General features: G+C 43.0%; 1 protein-coding gene across 2 annotated transcripts in view; it reads left to right on the forward strand.

Moving 5' to 3' along the window:
* Positions 1-13,995, forward strand: part of SEC14L1 (SEC14 like lipid binding 1) — an 85,216-nt gene that overhangs the window by 36,002 nt on the left and 35,219 nt on the right. Inside the window, exons 1-2 of one of the 2 annotated variants that reach the window (XM_060764584.2) lie at positions 5,902-6,149; positions 12,062-12,153. In XM_060764584.2, the coding sequence (XP_060620567.1) occupies positions 12,091-12,153 (63 nt within the window). In that variant the 5' untranslated portion in view covers positions 5,902-6,149; positions 12,062-12,090. Of the gene's footprint in view, positions 1-5,901; positions 6,150-12,061; positions 12,154-13,995 lie in introns of those variants that run through there. The other variant, XM_060764585.2, reaches the window with a different exon arrangement.

The raw sequence follows: 13,995 nt of genomic DNA on the forward strand, positions 1-13,995 counted from the left end.
TGAGCATAAGAATTTCCTACTTTCCAAAAGTTAAATACATTAAATGAAGCATGCAATGAGTTCACAGTCTCTCTCTCTCTCTCTCTCTCTCTTTTTATACTTTTCTAACATTTGCTATGGCAACCGTTAGGTTGGAAATGTTTCCAAGCATTAGCAGTGGCAGAATTTTTTTTAGCACATAGCGTCCAGGGACATTGATGGTGCCAAGGACATGGATCACATAGTACAATACACTGCAAAAGATGCCACAATGCTTTTGGAGACCTAATATTTAGAAGTGTACTATTGCTTTAAACTAACATTTAAAAGAGATGTTCTTCTGAGGTTCCCTGTGCCCCTACATTGCATATTGGATCATTTTGAGGCATATTTTTTGTTAAATTTTTATTTTGATACCTGAGTGGTCTGGGAACGGTGAAGGGGAAATGTCTCTGAACACGTGAAAATGCTCTCTACGCCTCGCTACAGATAGTTTTTGATCTTGAAGGGCAATAAAAGTGCCCTAGGGACTGAATTTTTGAAACCTGCATTAATTTGAATGTGGATGAAGAACAGTGTCCATAATGAAGGCTGGTGCAGCCATGTGACTGATGAGGGAAAATGCAGCACTAAAATGCAGCACTAGTCCAGTGTGGATGCATCCATATTCCATAGAGCAGGGGTGTTACATGACTACGAATATAATTTCAGTGTTGTGTATTTTGAGTAGTTGTGGCACTAACTGGGGGGGGGGGGGGGGAGGTGGAAATCCAAGGCAGTTTTTGGACAGAATACAATGAATTGCAGTCAAATTATTCTGCCAATATAGCCAGCTCCTAGGACTTCAAAGGGAACTATACAATATCCTGAAATATAAAGATATATTGTTGAAAACTAAAGTTAGGCTCATCCATGACACTGGACAGAGTGTTTCAAAATATGGACCCAATTTTAAATAATGAATGCAGTTTGACCCTACTTTAACTGTCGTGACTGGATAGCATGGAATCCTAGGATGCTATAGTTTTGTGAGGCCTTGGCCTTGGTGCTCTTTGGCAAATAAGGCCTTTAAAAACCTACAACTCCCAGGATTCCATAGCATTGAGTCATGGGCAATTGTGTCAAATGGCATTAATACTACAGTGTATATGTACCCTCAATCAAGGAAGCCTGAGTCTGTAAACCTTGATGAAAGCTATTGAGGAATGGGTAACTTAGACCCCATCTACACTGCAATCTAATCCAGTTTCAGAATGCAGATTAACTGGATTATACAGCAGTGTAGACCCATATAACCCATTTCAGTGTGGCTCAATGAGTCAACATTGACCAAAGTAATGCAGTTCCAGCTAGATTACACTATGTCATCCATGCTCTGGTTACATCCCAAATAGATTACTGCAACGCACTCTACATGGGGCTGCCTTTGAAAATGGTTCAGAAACTTCAGCTAGTCCAACAGTGGCAGCCAGATTACTAACTGGAGTGACATACAGGGAGCATACCATGACCCCCTTGTTATGTCAGCTCCACTGGCTGGCAGTCCATTTCCAAGCTCAATTCAAAGTGCTGGTTTTGACCTATAAAGCTAGGTCAAAACCAGCACTTTGAATTGAGCTTGGAAATGGACTGCCAGCCAGTGGAGCTGACATAACAAGGGGGTCATGGTATGCTCCCTGTATGTCACTCCAGTTAGTAGTGACATACGGGGAGCATACCATGACCCCCTTGTTATGTCAGCTCCACTGGCTGGCAGTCCATTTCCAAGCTCAAAAGCTGGAGCTTTTTTGTTGAGTTTCAGGGCCAGAGAAGCAGATGGCGGAAACAGAAGAACGGCCTGCCTCAGGGGAGCGTGCTTGCTCCATCCATGTTCAACATCTACACAAATGACCAGCCACTGCCAGAAGGGACAGAGAGTTTCATCTATGCTGATGATCGTGCCATTACTGCTCAAGCAGGGAGCTTTGAGATGGTAGAACAGAAGCTCTCCGAAGCTCTAGGTGCTCTTACTGCCTATTACAGGGAAAACCAGCTGATCCCTAATCCATCTAAAACACAGACATGCGCCTTTCACCTTAAGAACAGACGAGCATCCCGAGCTCTGAGGATTACCTGGGAAGGAATCCCACTGGAGCATTGCAGCGCACCCAAATACCTGGGAGTCACTTTGGACCGTGCTCTGACCTACAAGAAGCACTGCCTGAACATCAAACAAAAAGTGGGCACTAGAAACAACATCATACGAAAGCTGACTGGCACAACCTGGGGATCACAACCAGACACAGTGAAGACATCTGCCCTTGCGCTATGTACTCTGCTGCTGAGTATGCATGCCCAGTGTGGAACACATCTCACCACACTAAAACAGTGGATGTGGCTCTTAATGAGACATGCCGCATTATCACGGGGTGTCTGCGCCCCACACCACTGGAGAAATTACACTGCTTAGCCGGTATTGCACCACCTGACATCCGCCGGGAAGTAGCAGCCAATAGTGAAAGGACCAAGGCAGAGACATCTCCAGCTCATCCCCTGTTTGGGTATCAGCCAGCACGTCAACGACTTAAATCAAGACATAGTTTTCTTAGATCTACAGAGACACTCGCTGGAACACCCCAGCAAGCGAGAGTCCAAAAGTGGCAGGCCCAAACCCAGCACCTCAATTCATGGGTGATACCAGATGAGAGACTCCCCCCTGGGCACTCAGAAGACTGGGCGACTTGGAAGGCGCTGAACAGATTGCGCTCTGGCACCACGAGATGCAGAGCCAATCTTAAGAAATGGGGCTACAGGGTGGAATCCTCGGCATGCGAGTGCGGAGAAGAACAAACCACTGACCACCTGCTGCAATGCACCCTGAGCCCTGCCACATGCACGATGGAGGACCTTCTTGCGGCAACCCCAGAGGCACTCCAAGTGGCCAGATACTGGTCAAAGGACATTTAACCAAATACCAAATTTACAAAATCTGTGTGGTTTTTTTTCTTTCTTTTTTTTCCTTTTTCTTTTTAATCTCTGTGTTTGTTTTGCTCTGTTAGAATTGTAATACAATGGTTGCTGATGACACGATAAATAAAATAACCTATAAAGCTCTAGGTGGTTCTGGCCCAGCTTACTTGTCCAAACACATCTGCCTCTGCGTCCCATCTCGTAATTTAAGATCATCCGGGGAGGTCCTGCTTTCGCTCCCCCCAACATTGTAAATGTGTCTGGCGAGGATGAGAGACAGGGCCTTCTCGGGTGTGGAACGTGCTTCCAAATGAGATAAGATCAGCCTCATCCCTCCTGGCTTTCAGGAAGAAATCAAAATCGTGGTTTTGAGATCAGGGTTTTGGACAGCAGACATAATTAGCACTTTGGTTGGATATTGACTGGAATGGCGATACAGCTGATGATACTGTTTTATTGTTTTAATTAATGCTTTATGTACTGTTTTAATTAATGCTTTATATATTTTAATTGTTGTTGTATTATCGTAATTGTTTATATGTAGTGGCATCGAATCATCGCCAAATATAAGCTGCCCTGAGTCCCCCTTCGGGGGTAGAGTAGAGACGGAGTAGAAATACCGGAAATAAATAAATAAAATGTAACAACATTGGAAACATTTTATGTTCCTAATTTGGATGTGTTACCTTGTGTTTAATTGCAGGGTCCTTACTTTGAAAGTAGTTCTTATACTCCAGAAACCTCGTTTTTGTGGCTGCCACAAACTATGTTGTATTTGTTGAGACTTGCTGAGATATTCACTCCTTTATACCTAAAGCCAAGGATGCCGTTCTGGTCCTGAACCGATGCTTGTCATCGGTAATGAACCGGATAAAGCTGAAACTAAATCCAGACAAGACAGAGGTACTTTTGGTCAGTTGTAAGGCGGATCAGAGTATGGGATTATACCCTATGTTGGATGGGATCACACTCCCTCTGAAGACTCAGGTTCGCAGTCTGGAAGTACTCTTTGACTCATTGTTGACCCTGTTGATGGTAGCCAGGAGCACCTTTGCAGTTAAAACTTGTGTGCCAGCTGCATCCGAACCTTGAGATGCCAGACTTGGCCAGGTAGTCCACACCTGTCACATCCTCTTTGGACTACTGCAACACTCTCTACACGGGGTAGCCTTTGAAGACAGTTCAGAAGCTTCAAATGGTCCAGAGCCCAGCAGCCAGGTTACTAACTGCAGTGCCGTTCAGAGAGAGAACCACTCCCATGCTATAATAATAAATGATAAAACTTTGTTTATACCAGGGGATTTGGGGCGGTTTACATGAGGCCAGGCCCAACAGTTACAGCAAAACTGATATACAACATAAAATATACTGAAAATATAACACTAAAAAAAGGAAGGAAACACACGATGTAATATAAAATCACAATAATTGAACACAATGGGCAGGGCCAGTTGCAAAGATTAAAAGTTTAAAAACTCCAGGTGAGATGAGCAGTGTAGTGTATCTGGAAGGAGGTTCAGGTGGGACGAAACAATTGGGTTTAATTGCACTAGAGCAGCGATCCTCAAACTAAGGCCCAAGGGCCAGATACGACCCTCCAAGGTCATTTACCTGGCCCTCGCTCAGGGTCAACCTAAGTCTGAAATGACTTGAAAGCACACAGCCACAACAATCCTATCTCATCAGCCAAAAGCAGGCCCACACTTCCCATTAAAATACTAATAAGTTTATATTGGTTAAAATTGTTCTTGATTTTAATTACTGTATTGTTTTTAAGTGTTTTTTTTTTTTGCACTACAAATAAGATATGTGCAGTGTGCATAGGAATTCATTCATGTTTTTTTCAAATTATAATCCGGCCCTCAACAGTTTGAGGGACTGTGACCTGACTCTCTGTTTAAAAAGTTTGAGGACCCCTGCAACAGAGGGTGAGATAAAGTGCATCCGAGGACGTCTTATGCAGGGTTTGGTCAAGGTCAGGGATGGTTGTTCATTCGCTGAAAGCTGCAGCAGCTCTACTGGCTGCCGGTCTGCTTCCGGGCTAAATACAAAGTGCTGGTTCTTACCTTTAAAGTCCTAAACAGCTTGGGTCCAGACTATTTAATGAACTGCATACCCCACTATAGACCAACTAAGACACTGCAGTCATTGGAGGAGGCCCTGCTCTCGGTCCCACCCCCGTCCAAAGTGAGGCTGGTGGGAAGGAGAGAAGGGGCCTTCTCCATGGCTGCCCCCACCTCTGGAACTTCCCTCCTAAGGAGTTAAAGATGGCCCCCTCCCTCCCTGCCTTCAAGAAACAGCTGGCCTCCAGTTCAAAGCAGATAATGTGGGGTTGGAGCCCCTGGTGGCGCAGTGGGTTAAACCCCTGTGCCGGCAGGACTGAAGACCGACAAGTCGCAGGTTCGAATCCGGGGAGAGGCGGATGAGCTCCCTCTATCAGCTCCAGCTCCTCATGTGGGAACATGAGAGAAGCCTCCCACAAGGATGATAAAAACATCAAATCATCCGGGCATCCCCTGGGCAACGTCCTTGCAGGCGGCCAACTCTCTCACACCAGAAGCGACTTGCAGTTTCTCAAGTCACTCCTGACACGCCAAAAAAAATGTGGGGTTTTATTCAGCTGTGTGGAAGGGGCCCCAGATCACCCAGTTCAAAGCAGATATTTTGGGTTAATACTACTGTGTAGAAAGGGCCCTTAGGCCCCCATCCAGACTGTTATATAATAGAGGTGAAATGCATTGAGCTGCATTATATGAGCCCACACTGCAGTCAAACTGCACTACACAGCACTGTAGACGCGGCCACGGTGATTACCTAACTCCCGCGTCATCGCACTGAAAGCCTCTGCCTCAGCGCGAGCTATTCAGAACCTGTTTGGATGGCGCATGCGCAGAGCTGGGGGCTGGCCTTTCTTCTCCTTTCCTCGAGGGGGAGGCGAGGAGGAGGAGCCGTCCTTCTGGGAGCCAGTGCGCATGCGCGCGTGTTGGCAGGCGGCCGGGCCCCTCCTCTGGCCTGTCACTGGGTAACAACGAGCCGGGCCGCCGCGGCTCTCGGGTCCCTTCCTCCGCCTCCTCCTCCTCCTTCCGCTCCCCAGCACCACCGCCACCTCCGCCGCCGCCGAGGAGAGGGAGGCCGAAGGGGCCGAAGCAGCAGCAACAGCCGGAACGGGACGGAGAGCCGACATGAGGCAGGAGACCAGCCGGCCTTGGCGATAGAAGAAGGTGAGCAGGCGAGGGCCGGGCCCCATCCAGCGGGCCCTCAGAGCCTCCTGCGCCTTTGGGGTCCCTCTCAGACCCCGCCCCCTCCTCCTGAGGGTCTCTTCCCCTTCCTCCATTGCTCAGGCCTCACCCCCCCTCCCCTCCCCTCTTTGGAGGGCCCCTGCCTCCCCCACCAGGGCCTCTTCTCTTCTCCTGCATCCCTCGCAGGTCCCCCAACTTCCATCACACCAACACACACCCTTCTTGAGCTTATACTCAATGATGATGGTTCCTTTTGGGTCGGTTTCCTTTCCCCCTTCAACCCAACATCCCACCTTCCATAGTGAGATGCACCACCTCCCCCCAAACACAGAATATTCTCCATTTCTGCTTAATAATACCCTACAAATCATTCTCCTTCCTCCCCCCCCCTTTCTTCTCATCTGCCTTTCCTTGCATGCTTTTCCAAAAATGGCAGAGTACCCCCCCCCCCTTTTGGGGAAGAGACCCCAAGGCAGGCCTGTAGCCAGGATTTCGTTTCGGGGGGGGGGGGGGAGGCTAAAAAAATTTCGGGGGGGGGGGCGAGTCTGAGTGAAAGGGGGTCTACCCTAGCAAACCTTTTGTATCATTACCCCAAAATACCCCCATGCATATGGGATGTATCGAGTATGGTGATCAGATCATGATACGAATAAACATAACAGTTTAAATAATGCACCAGTAAGGCCTTTTCGTGAACCATCATGAAAATTTCGGGGGGGGGGGCTGAAGCCCCTCAAGCACCCCCCCCCCCCCCGGCTACATGCCTGCCCCAAGGGTTATCCAGTTCTGACCCGCAGGAGAATACAATCAAAACAACCTCAACAGATGGCCATCCAGCCTCTGATTAAACACCTCGGAGAAGGAGATTCCATCACACTCAAGAATCAACAGTGTGTTGCTGTAAGTTTTTTGGGCTGTATGGCCATGTTCCAGAAGCATTCTCCCCTGAAACATACGAGAATGCTTCTGGAACATGGCCATACAGCATGAAAAAAAATTACATTAACCCAGTGATTCCAGCCGTGAAAGCCTTCGACAACACAATTGCCAAACAGCTCTTTCCGCCTAGGAAGTTCTTCCCAGTATTTAGGAGGCATCTCTTTCCAGCAGTCTGAATACATTGCTCCATTGTGTCCTCGCTTCTTCCTCGTAAGACATCCGTTTTTCCAGGCACAGGCTGCCTCTTGAACCTCTTCCAGTCTTTCTCCCCTCATGCAACCTTGGTCGCTGGCACTTTTCCCAGTGATCTCTTTCCTCTCTGCCCTGAATTGCCTCCTCGCACTCTCTTTGTTTCACCATTCAGCTTTTCCCCACTCTGTTATTCCTGTCCTATGGCAACCCATAGGTTGAATTGGTTCAGCATTGTTTTTGCCATTCTCTGGGGCTGAGAGTGTGTGACTAGGTTAAACAGGGAGTCAGACCCTGCTCGTCCCACACTCAAACCACTTCCTCACACAGGCACCTTCTACCTCTTCCTGTTTTCTTTCTTTTTACTTATTCCAGTGGTTCTCAACCTGCAGGTCCCCAGGTGTTTTGGCCTACAACTTCCAGAAATCCCAGCCAGTTTACCAGCTGTTAGGATTTCTGGGAGTTGAAGGCCAAAACATCTGGGGACCCACAGGTTGAGAAATAGACTTAGTCTATTGGTGCAGGAGCCTCCAGTGGTGCAGTGGGTTAAACCACTGAGCTGCTGAACTTGCTGACTGCAAGGCAGTTCAAATCCGGAGAGCAGGGTGAGCTCCTGCTGTTAGCCCCAGCTTCTCCCAACCTAGAAGTTCGAAAACATGCAAATGTGAGTAGATCAACAGATACTGGTCTGGCGGGAAGATAACAGCAATCCATGCAGGACTCCCCAAAAAAGAATACACACTCAAGACAGCTTACTCTGTTATACGTTAAAACTGAACAACAGTCATGCTGGCCACATAACCTTAGAGGCATCTATGAACAAAGCCAGCTTGGCTTAGAAATGCAGATGAGAACCACCCCTAAAGTTGGACACGAAGAGAGTTAATGTCAGAGGGGAACCTTTACCTTTTTATGCGTGCATTACACTGTAGAATTAATGCAGTTAGACACCACTTTAACTGCCATGGCTCAATGGTGTAGATTCATGGGAGTTGTAGTTTTACAAGATCTTTGCACTGCTGGTGCTTCACCAAACTACAAATCCTGTTATTCCATAGCACTGAGCCACAACAGTTGGTAGTGTCAAACAGCATTAATTCTATAATTTGCACTCTAAAACATGAACACACAATTTATTTCAATAACCTTTTCTTTGGCTCAAAATCTAATTTGTTATTCTGGCTGTAGTCCCTCTTTAGTAAAAAAAAATACATTGCTTTCTGTTTTCAGGCTGAGAATGTTTTAACGAAAGAGGAAGGAAAAGGTTACATTTCAAAGTATTTTGATGTGAGCTAAGAGTTCCGCATAAATGCCTTTGCAAACACTCTTGTCTGCGTCACTCTTATGTTTCTTTCCATGTAGATTGTTTTTCCAAGGCACCTAAAATAATTGTTTTGTATTTTTCCCATAAAGAGATCTCTATGTATGTGTTTGGGAAGGAAATACTTCCCTCCCCCAAACCAGCTTCACTCTTGGTATTTTTATATGTTTAAAACAAAGGCTGTTAAACTTCATTGGCATTCCAAAGCTAATTTAGCACAGCAACTGTTTCTTTTAGTTGAGAGAAGTTGCAGAAGCTGGGCTGATTTTCTGTCCATTTCAGGGCCCTTCTGGATAGGCCATATATCCCAGGATCTGATCCTAGGTTTTCTATTTATCCCAGACTATCTGGCAGTGTGAACTCATAATCCAGTTTAAAGCAGAAAACCTGGGATCAGGTCCTGGGATATAGGTCCTCTCTGGAAGGGCCCTCAGTAAAGCTAGGGAGGTTGTTCAGTTTTAACGTATAACAGAGTAAGCTGTCTTGAGTGTGTATTCTTTTTTGGGGAGTCCTGCATAAAAGGGATGTAGGGCTGATTGTAGAAGTTAAGCAATCTTGCAAGGGTCAATCTTGGTTATTATTTGGACGGGGGATCACTGATAAATGCCAGGTGCTGTAGACTATATTTAAGATGAAGGAACTGACAAAACCACTTGAGTATTCTTGCCTAGGAAAACCTTAGGAAATTCATTGGGCTGCCTTAAGTCGATAAGTGACTTGAAGGCGTGCACATACACAAAAGGGAGTAATATTCAGTTTCTTATGGCCATTTGAACTAAAGAGACTGGTGGTAATGTCACTAGTCTGCAGGCGTTATATTTTTCCTTTACTTTTGCGCTGATCCAGGAAAAAATAATTCAATATTATATTACTGAAAACCTTTATATTATTCATTGTTTTTATTGCACTTTTTAAGTGGAAAAGCCTCTGCTTTTTGTTTCTTTAAGGTACACTTGTGAATTAAAATAATTATTACCAAACCACAGTTAAATGTTGTTCATCATGGTACATTAAGGTGAAGTAGACTACTGTACTTGTTCAAGATAATGATGTGGTAAAAATTCATCTTATATGTGAATGATGGACACAGATGGAACTCAAATACTGTTACCCCTGTATCCCTGGAGGGTGCATTTCTGGACCATGTAGATATTCAAAACTCTGGCTAATAGTGAACCCTATTGAAATAAATGATTTTTGGACCAAGAATAAGCTAGCATTGCACTGGAGAACCTAGAAAATTCCTGGAGAGAATATATTTTCTTAACTATGCCCAAATCAAAACATGGATATGGGGATAATACTGTGAATGACCCACATATCCACGGGGGTCATTTTAATGCTCTTTAGCACTTAAAAGTTGTAAATGTTTCAAAAACTAATATGGGATAAGACTGTTCTATAAATGTTTCACTTATTTTCTTATGTTTTGCACCTCTAGGGTTGTGTTTGTTCTTTTTTAAAAATTGCTGGCAATGTTTTCCAGTTGAAGTTGTTGATATTTTGGTTATATTGGTACTAAAAATAATTGCTAGCTTCAGTAGCCTGCTGTTTGGAGAGTTCGTGCCCTCTCCACTCTAAACAGAAAACAGCAGAAGTTTTCCAGTGTTCATAGTCTGGAATGGTATTTAATAGGCTTGGGCAGTTTCGTTCGTTAATTTTGTAATTCGTTATTAATTCGTATTTAAATTAGCTTACGATCCAATATTGAGCCATGCAGGAATAGTGTGAGGAGTAAATTAGATTCGAAGCAATTTTTTCAATTTATTTCGTAATTGTTTCGTAATTGTTTCATAATTGTTTCAAAATTATTTCGTAATTATTTCGTAATTATTTTCGCATGTCTGGTGCAAGTTTTATAGTTGTTGTTTGTTTTATCACACCAACAGTCAACAACAGAGGGAGAGGGAAGCTTCAGAAGTTCCCCCTGTCCCATTTGGAGGTTTTTTTTAGCATATTGCGCAATCGCGTCTGCCATTAACGAATCGATTTGTAATTTTACGAAATTTCGTATATTTCGAAATTTTTAAAAGGAAAATTTCGGAATTATTAAAAAAAAAAACGCAAGGGTCCCCTAAAAACAAAATGAGTTTAGAACCAAATTTTTCCGTGGTTACCCAAGCCTAGTATTTAAGTATTGACGGTTAAGTCTCTTGCATTTATGCCTTATCTACCTTTCCAGTCTGTGAGAACACAATTCATATTGTATTCTGTTTAGGATAAATGCACTGTGGCACTTTAGGTGTTTAGCACAAACAGTGATTTGGAAATTTATTTGGAGATGCTTGGGTGCATTGGAACATGGAAATGTCAGACTGCTAAAATACACAGCTAACTGTTGTATTTCTTCACAACCACTTCATGCCTTGCTTTGAATGATTCATTGTGCAAGCCAGGAAGCCACAATTAACCATACCTTGCCATTAAACTGTGGGAACAATGCTTCATCACTTCAAAAACTCCAGAATGTGACGTCATGGCTTAATATTCATCTCCTTAACCTGACTCATTAGGGAACAATCCAACGGTTCTAGTTCAATTTGTGTGTGTGTGTGTTTTGTGTGGATATGAGCAACAAATAAAACAAGATAACTGTGTGCAGATGCTTGAAGCTGATAATACCTACATTTGGTCTTCAAAATATTATCATAGTTTCTCTTTGGATTTGGATATTTCAGGTGTTGCCCTCCTCTACCTTTTAGGTTTCCTGGAGTAATATTTAAAAAAAATTAAAACTGCCCAAAGTGAAACTATAATGATGTGAAAGAATTGGAATGTGCAAGTGAAGTGGGGTGGGGTGACCCTGGGTGCCTTCCAGCTCCTGATATTTTTATATGGATCAATTAGTGTATTTATGTGTTTCAGTAGAACTATAAGGCCCCCCATCTTAACATTTCAGGGCTGAATGACAGCATATCTATAGTACTAATATTGGCAATACTGTTGTTGGTGATTGCTGTTGACCATTCCTTGTCCTTTACAGTAGGATTGGGTCTGTCACCCTGCTATTCTGATACATTTTGAATATGAGCATATAAAAAGTTATGTGTCTTGCTTAAAACAGTAGATGGAGTAATGCAGTGGGTGTGTTTTCCAATGTTCTAATTTTTTAATTATATCAAAAGCTCTAAATGCCACTCTTTAAACATTATTGACATTAAGCATAGCTACTGATTTTAATCACCTAATGCATTGTTTAAAAAGCATCCACAAACCTATACCTAAAATTGCTGTAGAAGAAATGTTCTAAAAGTGACACTGCCAGTCTGAAGTACACTGATCCTGAATTTTTGTTCTTCAAAATCCTCTTTTGCATGTGTCATTTGGATGTGGAATCCTAGTCATGGGATGTGACTTACAAAATCTCCTTGGTTACTGTTCCGATTGAAGTATGCATGTACGGATATCATTTCCATTAATTATTATTTTGTTTTTTCCTCCCCAGATCTCTGTAAAACTAACTAACTTGCAACCATGGTGCAGAAATACCAGTCCCCTGTGAGGGTGTACAAGCACCCCTTCGAGTTAATTATGGCTGTAAGTATCTGTTTTCTGCTATATGATGAGTTGCATTTCCAATTGGACAATTTAGTGAAAACTACTATATCTGAGTAGCTGGAATGCAAGCCCTCTTTGTTGTTAAGAGAATTGTGAGGATGTTATCTAAGCTTGTTTTTCCAGTTCATATCTTCTCAAGGACATGGTAACTTAGCAAATTGTGAACGCAACTGTAATAACACTCTATATTCTTTGTTCACCAAGATCATCAAAGCAATCAGTTTTTGAGTTTATGCATCACATTAGACTCTGGTTATGAAAGCTGACTATGCTTTGGCAACAAAGATGATGATGCCCGTGAATGTGTTTGGAAATAGGGTTAGGTAAATTGATATTTATTTAAATGTGGGGGGGGGGGGACCTTTTCAGTAAAAAGAAGTAAAGAAAAGGGTTTAATCATTCTTGGAGCAGCAAGAAGCTGATTGTGTGAATGAACATTGCAGAAGAAGCCAGATACAAAAAAAAAGTATCAAGCCTCCATGTTGTTATAATTATAGCCTTTTTGGCTAGACTTCTCAAGAAACTTCAGTATTTAAGGACAAGGATTGCACTTATGACCAAAATGAAATTATCCTGATTTTGTGGATGAGGATAATTTGTGAGGGCACTTCATTTAGTCAAACCCAGTTGTTTTCACTTCTCTTTTGAAAAAGGATAATGGTAGTAACCGTGTCAGCTTCTTTGTCTGATGCCTGACATTTTAAATTTAGCTTGAAGCCCAGTGGGACATTTTGAAGGCCTTGATGTTTGTTTTTGAGGAGTTGTTTGAGGAAACATACAGTTCACTGTGAATATTTCAAGTAGGTTTCCTCCCACATAAAGTGTAACAAGAGTAGATCCCCTAGTTGGGAACTGTACTTTATCAAAGTCCTTGATGAATTCATTGAACACTTCTTCATATCTTTATTTTTCTTGAAGAACATTTTAGACAAAAGAACTTAATGGCAACAATTTTGTGGGCCAAGTCGACTTTATTGGCACCAGAGGAAGTGTAAACAGTTGCATAGCTAAAATAATGTGTCCAAGGGTGCTCATGATCACAGCTACAAAGTACATCTTCACTCGGAGAGGAAGCAGGCTTCCTATTTCCAACCAGCTTTGGAGCAAGCAGAGCAAATTGTTTTTCTTCTGGAAATAGCTTTTATTATCTGTTGACACTCTTTTTACATCAGGGTCATGCACTCTACATGGTACAAGTCATCAACAGATTCCTGGCTGAATTGTTTCCTACCTTAAGCATTCTGTTTTCTTGATCTTAAATTTTCTGGATAGATAGGTACTTCCTCTGAAGTGCTTGAATGCATTTGCAAGGAAGATTACATGAAATCATCTTACTCTGGAACTAGACTGAGTTGTGCCATGTGGAAATGCAACTCTTTTCCTCTTACTTTAAATAGCATCTAACATCAACATTGTTATTCAGTTTAGGCTAGAGTTAAGTAGTAGGTGGGCGTAAGCTTGCCTTATCTTGTTTTGAAAACATACATGCTGTGTTCACTCTCTTAGGTATTGCTCTTCCAGAGTGTAAAATTACTAATGGATGTTGTAATATTGATTGAAACTGCTCTTACATACAACAAATCAATGCATATTCCGATTTTGGTAAAGATTAGATTTCTAAGTACTGCATATACCTTGTATACTAAAACTGTTCAGAGTTAGAAGCAAATGGAATAGAACCTACTCCACTCCTAAATTGCAAGCCCTATCCAAGGATTAGCAGAAGAGAGAGACTGCTGATGAAACACTAAACACAGTAATTGTCAATTTTTTACCTGAAGCATTGCCAAAGCAACCCAACATAGTCACATTTGACTACAG

This window comes from Anolis sagrei, chromosome 2 (genome assembly GCF_037176765.1).
Source record: "Anolis sagrei isolate rAnoSag1 chromosome 2, rAnoSag1.mat, whole genome shotgun sequence".
NCBI classification, from domain to species: Eukaryota; Metazoa; Chordata; class Lepidosauria; order Squamata; family Dactyloidae; genus Anolis; species Anolis sagrei.